This window comes from Pyxicephalus adspersus, chromosome 9, assembly GCF_032062135.1.
Source record: "Pyxicephalus adspersus chromosome 9, UCB_Pads_2.0, whole genome shotgun sequence".
In the NCBI taxonomy this organism is placed as follows: Eukaryota; Metazoa; Chordata; class Amphibia; order Anura; family Pyxicephalidae; genus Pyxicephalus; species Pyxicephalus adspersus.
In genome coordinates, this window is record NC_092866.1 from 12,514,081 (window position 1) to 12,520,080 (window position 6,000).

At 39.2% G+C, this 6,000-nt stretch overlaps 1 protein-coding gene across 2 annotated transcripts in view; it reads right to left on the bottom strand.

The window, feature by feature from the left end:
• CPNE7 (copine 7) overlaps positions 1 to 6,000 on the bottom strand; it is an 81,756-nt gene that overhangs the window by 44,915 nt on the left and 30,841 nt on the right. For both annotated transcript variants that reach the window (XM_072422620.1, XM_072422619.1), the window contains 2 exons: positions 2,315 to 2,389; positions 1,045 to 1,119 (listed from right to left, as the gene is read on the bottom strand). In XM_072422620.1, the coding sequence (XP_072278721.1) occupies positions 1,045 to 1,119; positions 2,315 to 2,389 (150 nt within the window). The remainder of the gene's footprint in view (positions 1 to 1,044; positions 1,120 to 2,314; positions 2,390 to 6,000) is intronic.

Below are 6,000 nucleotides of genomic sequence, written 5' to 3' on the forward strand. Positions count from 1 at the left end.
AGCAACTTTTTGAATTGCCTTTTTCTTTTTTGCAAATTGCAATTAGCTGTCTCAACAGTGCTAATGACACTCTCCACTTTCAGCATGGCGTCTAATCTCTGAACCCACAGCTGATTTCATGCATCTGATTTCTGCTTTAGTTCATGTGACACCTTCTACAGTCTCCTTTTATATAGTTATCGGTGGAAAACTATACCCACTATATATGTAAGCTATGACCGCTATTTAGTGACACCAACCAATAACTGCAGCAATGACTTTTTTCCTACTTTATAATCATGTTTGATCATTTTTATGTTTATAATGTATGTTAATGATTATGTTTATAATGTATGTTAATGATTATGTTTATAATGTTGGAAACTATGCAGGAAACACTCATAGACTGAAGGCTGATGGGTGGATTTACCATTAAGACGTAACAAGTCTGTGATTAGCGGCAGCACCATCAATAAAGCAGCATTTTACTCACAAAGGATAATAAAAATGATTTTCCCCTTAAAATAAGAAAGTGATTCAGTTTTGCATAATAATGTTTTATCAAGGTATGAAAATCATAGTACATTGTGTGGGGCTTAAAGTGTCATATGTAATGGTGTGCCTATAGGCTGCAAATATGAATATTCAGCCCTGATTGCACTTCTTTGTTACAAATTGCACACATTTATAACAATTTCATAATTATGTTATCCACAGCAATCAATCAGACTTCATATCACTCTGCTCATATCCGGAAAATCCTAATCATGATTGGTTGGAGAACATAGAATATTATGGGAGAACCTGGGTGATCTAGTAAATCTAGAATGGATCTGGTCCATGAACTGAACAAATCCTAGTCATAGTGAATGGGTTTTGAGAAATCTATTACAGGTTTGCTAGATAACCCAGGTTCTCCCATGATAGTCTATCTGCACCAGCCTTGAAGAGCTTTAATAACTCAGCTCCAATATATCTATATAGAGATAGTTACATAATAAATAAACTAAAAGTATAAACTATGTGGCTGTCTGCAAAAAGAAGCTTGTACCCCGTGCCTGTCACCTTGTCATCCAGTTTCCGCGCACAGAACGACAGCTCCACATATCCGTTATTTCCTGAGATCTCTTCAGAAATGACCTAAAGGAATATAAATCTAATAACTACATTGTATCATTATTGTAACAAATAATATTGTAACAAGAGACATGTGTATACTTCCTTGTGCTTTTTATGCAGGGGTGTATTCGTAAAAAAAGAAGCCGAGGCACGGTACTACCCATGACCGCCATGAGCCTGCAATTCCATACGGAAGATGTGGTCTGTGGCTCTGGCCACTGCGCCCCCCAGCGGAGTCCTTCTCCTGACCACGGGGGACCACACCGGTCAGAGCCGTGGGCCACAAAGAGATCTTTGCAAAATAAAGTGGGCATGCGTGCCCATTCCCAAAAAAAGTGAGGGTGCGGCGTTCCCACCCGTGCACGCCCCACTACACCCCTGTTTGTATGTTTCTTCCAGATTTGTGCATCATTTCTTATTTGTGTGTTTTCTTTAATAAAGACCGGTCACTGCCGCCCTTTCAGGGTGACTGGTCTTTTATCCGCCCCTCCTATAGTTCTTTGTAGGCAGCCTGTAGTCTGCAGAGACCCCTCCACAGCTCTGCTCTTTGCTATGCAGAACACAATGATGGTGTCAATGCTACTTAGAAAAAAACAAAAGTTCCAAAAGTATTTGGTACACAGAAAATAGATTTATATGTCTTCTATTGATAAATATATTTAACTGGAAGTTTTTGAGCCCCGCTTTAACTGTGTGCAAGGTCTATCTAGGAGAATTCATGCAATTTGGGTGGTCATATCAAATGTTAATTTTTTTAAGTTTTTTTTTTAAGGTTATACACTGAGTAGTTTGTTAAGTGAATAATAAATTATTCATTGCATTATTTTTGCATTACCAGCATACATTTTGCACAGTACTGTATCATAATGGTAACTTAAACCAGGCTCTATTTTATTTTGCTCACATGCAAAATATAACTAACTCAAGCCAACTGTGATGTGATCACTTAGATAAGTTAGATATGCAAGGGCACCACACAACACAGTGCTACCCCTTCCTCCCTAATACATTTTACATGGACCAAAATGTGGGAACCCCAGGAATGTAAAATTCAATTTCATAAGTGAGGTTTTTAATAGCTAAACATCTATTCAATAAAAACACAAATGCAAACCCTACACCTATAAGTATTCATGTTTATGAAAAGGCATAATGAGATAACAACTAAACATATTTAGAATAGCCAATGTGGAATACTGAAATGTCAACTGCTCACCGTGATGGTGGATTTCCCTGCATATTTTCCATATTTTAGGAAGAGCCCCTTGGTAATCCTCTTCTGCGCAACAATCTGTCAGGAAAAAGAAAAAAATACCAAGAAAGGTAAATGAATAATCCACATATTCACATATTCCCCCTGAGGGCTGTTGAGTTTGCAATCTGCATGTAAGACCAGCCAAAGGCAATGGGATGCATTTGGATATGGGGCACAGTAGGGCACACGTGGCTGTGCAAAGTCTACATGTTTATGTTTTAGGAGATAAAATGGCCACTTTTTGATTCTATTGGTGCCATTTTGTAAGTATAAACAGTGATAAACATTTCAAAATATAAGATTGATATTTCCCACTGTCAGTTCGTATTGTCTGCTCCTGGGCATGGAACTATTGCTTGATAGTTATAATCCTGAAATTGAGAGCTTAAGGTGTCAGCAGTTATGAGTGGTAAAAATCTATTTATTGGGCTAAGAGGGACTCCGTTCATTATTTCACTGACATTTGGCAAACTAGTCCTACAGACAAGAACATTGTTCTTTAGAAATGTTGTGTTCTGCGTTGGCCTTTTGCCAGCCTAAAATAAAGGTTGAGAGCTTTTCCAAGAGCAGATCAGAGCTGCACCAAAATATAACGAAATTGAGCAGCTCCGAAATTCCTACACAATATCTGTTCAGCAGGGTCTAAGCATGTCAATTCCAACCAATCAGCACTGGACGTTCCAATGAAATTAGAAATGTAATTTAAGAAAAGATCACATCAATTGCTGGGGTGGCACTTTGTTGTATCATATTAACACATTGGGCCTGATTGATTAAAGCTCTCTAATGCTGAAGAAAATACACTTTTATCTGTGAAGCTGGGGGATACAGCAAACCTGGAATGGATCTGGTCCAGGATTGAAAATATTTGCTAACAAATAGAAAATTACTTATAGGAAATCCATTCCAGGTTTGCTGGATCACCCAGCTTCACTGTGGAAAGTGTATCCTCTCAAGCCTTGGAGAGTATTAATATATCAGGCCCAGTGTGATCATTGTGTTATTTATGTAAGTATATCCTACAAGATTTTAAAGCAGACCTGTTTCCATTTAATAAAGTTAAAAAGAGTGGAGAGTTAAAACTTTGTTTCTTTTCCTGGGGAATCTACTTTACTTCCTGTAAAGGCAACAAATGTCACCTGTCCACATATTGTGAGCCTGACAACCTTTCCAGCCTATTTTCAGTCTATAGCTCTGTGTCACAGAATAGAGAGGTTTTGGATAACCTCTAATGAAACATCAAAATGACACATAGAGAGGGATACATATGTTGCAGACAGCAACCCTAGCCTAGTACCCCAACCATCACTACACTACTATAGTACTAACCACTTTGCCTTTATGACACCCCCAGAAATATACTTCACCAATATCCTTGTGTCACCATTGACATTCCAATAAACTGGCTACCCTTGGTATTGCACAGGATCAGATGGCATACACGCCTCACCAAGGATGGAGAAATTGAAGGAGATGATTTGCACACTATGGGCCTGATTTATTAAAGTTCTGGAGAGAATACACTTTTATCAGTGAAGTTGGGTAATCCAGCAAACCTGGAACGGATTTCATAAAAGTTATTAGCTATTTCAATCCTGGACCAGATCTTTACCAGGTTTGCTGGATCACCCGGGTTTACTGATGAAAGTGTAGTCTCTCCAGCCTTGGAGAACGATAATAATTTAGGGGCTCTGCATCATCATAGAATGGACTATTAAAAAAGAGCCACCCTGGGAGAATAATGCAGAGAACATTGCCATATAATAATCTTTATAGGAAAGTGTTGGACAATCGTAAGTATATGCATTTTAAGATGGCACTTCAAAGGGGTGAAGAAAAAAAAACAGGAAGGTGGGGAGTGGCTGCCCGGTTCTACAATACAGTACATTCTTCCACCAACACAAACTTTGCAAGGATGGCAAAAATAGGATTCCAAGCAGAACACACTGGAAAGTAGGGAAGCAGTCTCAATTGTCTTCATTATACATGAGAACACACAACTAATAGTCAGCGATGTGATGTTTAGGGGGCTTAGGCCATGCAAAAGTTTGGTCCTGTATATAAATGTCACAGTTCTCCTAAGCAAAGTGGTATAATGTCTGCTCCTGGGTTCCTATGCTTGTATTCTTTGTTCCAATGACCATTTATGACCTCCTCCTGTTTTTTGACACTCCTTATTATCCACCTGCCTTGAACTTTTGCCTGTTTGCCCATGCCCGTGCCTGCCAACTCTGTACCAGGCTTTTTTCTGCTTGTTGCCAGCTGACATCACTCCAAGTGTGTCCAGGAGCCCCAACCTGGAAGTTATCCCGATAATCCCTTGCAGGGTTCTCTATTGAACACCCTGTGGTTCTTCAGACCCTTAGCCTTAGGGCCCACATTTTCCAGGTAACTACGTCTGGGGTCTACAACCTCTCTGACAATAGCACTGAGCATTTTTTATTTTTCACTAAAGCTTTCAAACCATCAAATGTTTGGAATTATTTCTATATTATTTTGTCCTTGAATCAAAGCTTACATTTCGTCCATAGCTATGAGTTTGAGCAAGTGGGCACTAAATTGGAAGAGATGCATCAGTGAAAGTATTTGCACAATGGAGGAGCAGGTGAACTAAGTGCAAACATTGTCAAAGATGAGTAGTGGTGTATGGATTGTGGAGATAATAAGAAGCTGAGATTGAGGTAAATGAGTAGAGATGAAATGAATGAATGGGAATAGAAGCATGGCTGGCTCAGAAAGCCCCGATATTTATAATAGCAGATGTACTTAGAGAAGACACTCGAATGTTCGAAGGTGTGCCAGGGGTCTAAGAGCTCGAATGAAGTACATTGGTTACACAATACACAATTGTCAATTCCAAGAAAACTGAAAGCACTTGGATTTATGGAAGTTACTAAATACTTATGTGATGGATATTATGTGCTACACCAAAGTAATGAAATCATAAGAAGATCGTTATGGATTTCTAATGGTTGGTAAGAGATGCAGAGGTCTTTATACTGAAAACATACCTAGCACCAGAATAAATACCAGAATCACATCACCTGCTATGTATGCCTGTTCTAATGCCGGTGTATCTAAAGACAAAACTTTTTCTTTTTCTTCTTCTTTCTTTCATGTTTTTCTTATCTATTTCGTGTTGGGAACATTTCCCCAAACATCCTGTCCCTGTGACAAATATACAATTTGGGATGTCTCATAACTTTCTGTCCTGGAGACAATCGACACCAGGACTAATAAAGACCACAAATCTCCCCAGCAGGGACACAGACAGCAATAAAAACCTGACACATTTCAAATCCTTTCCTAATCTATATAGAACTAAAAAAAACTGGATATCAGAGACTGCAGATGGACAAAGATTACATCCTTGCTACAAAAGATAGTCAGAGATTGCACACTACAAGAGATGGCCAGAGACTGCAGACGTGATACAAGAGATGGTCAGAGACTGCAGACTTGATACAGGAGAGGGTCAGGGACTGCAGACATAATACAGGAGATGGTCAGAGACTGCAGACATGAAACAGGAGATGGTCAGAGACTGCAGACATGAAACAGGAGAGGGTCAGAGACTGCAGACATGATACAAGAGATGGTCAGAGACTGCAGACATGATACAGGAGATGGTCAGAGACTGAAGACAT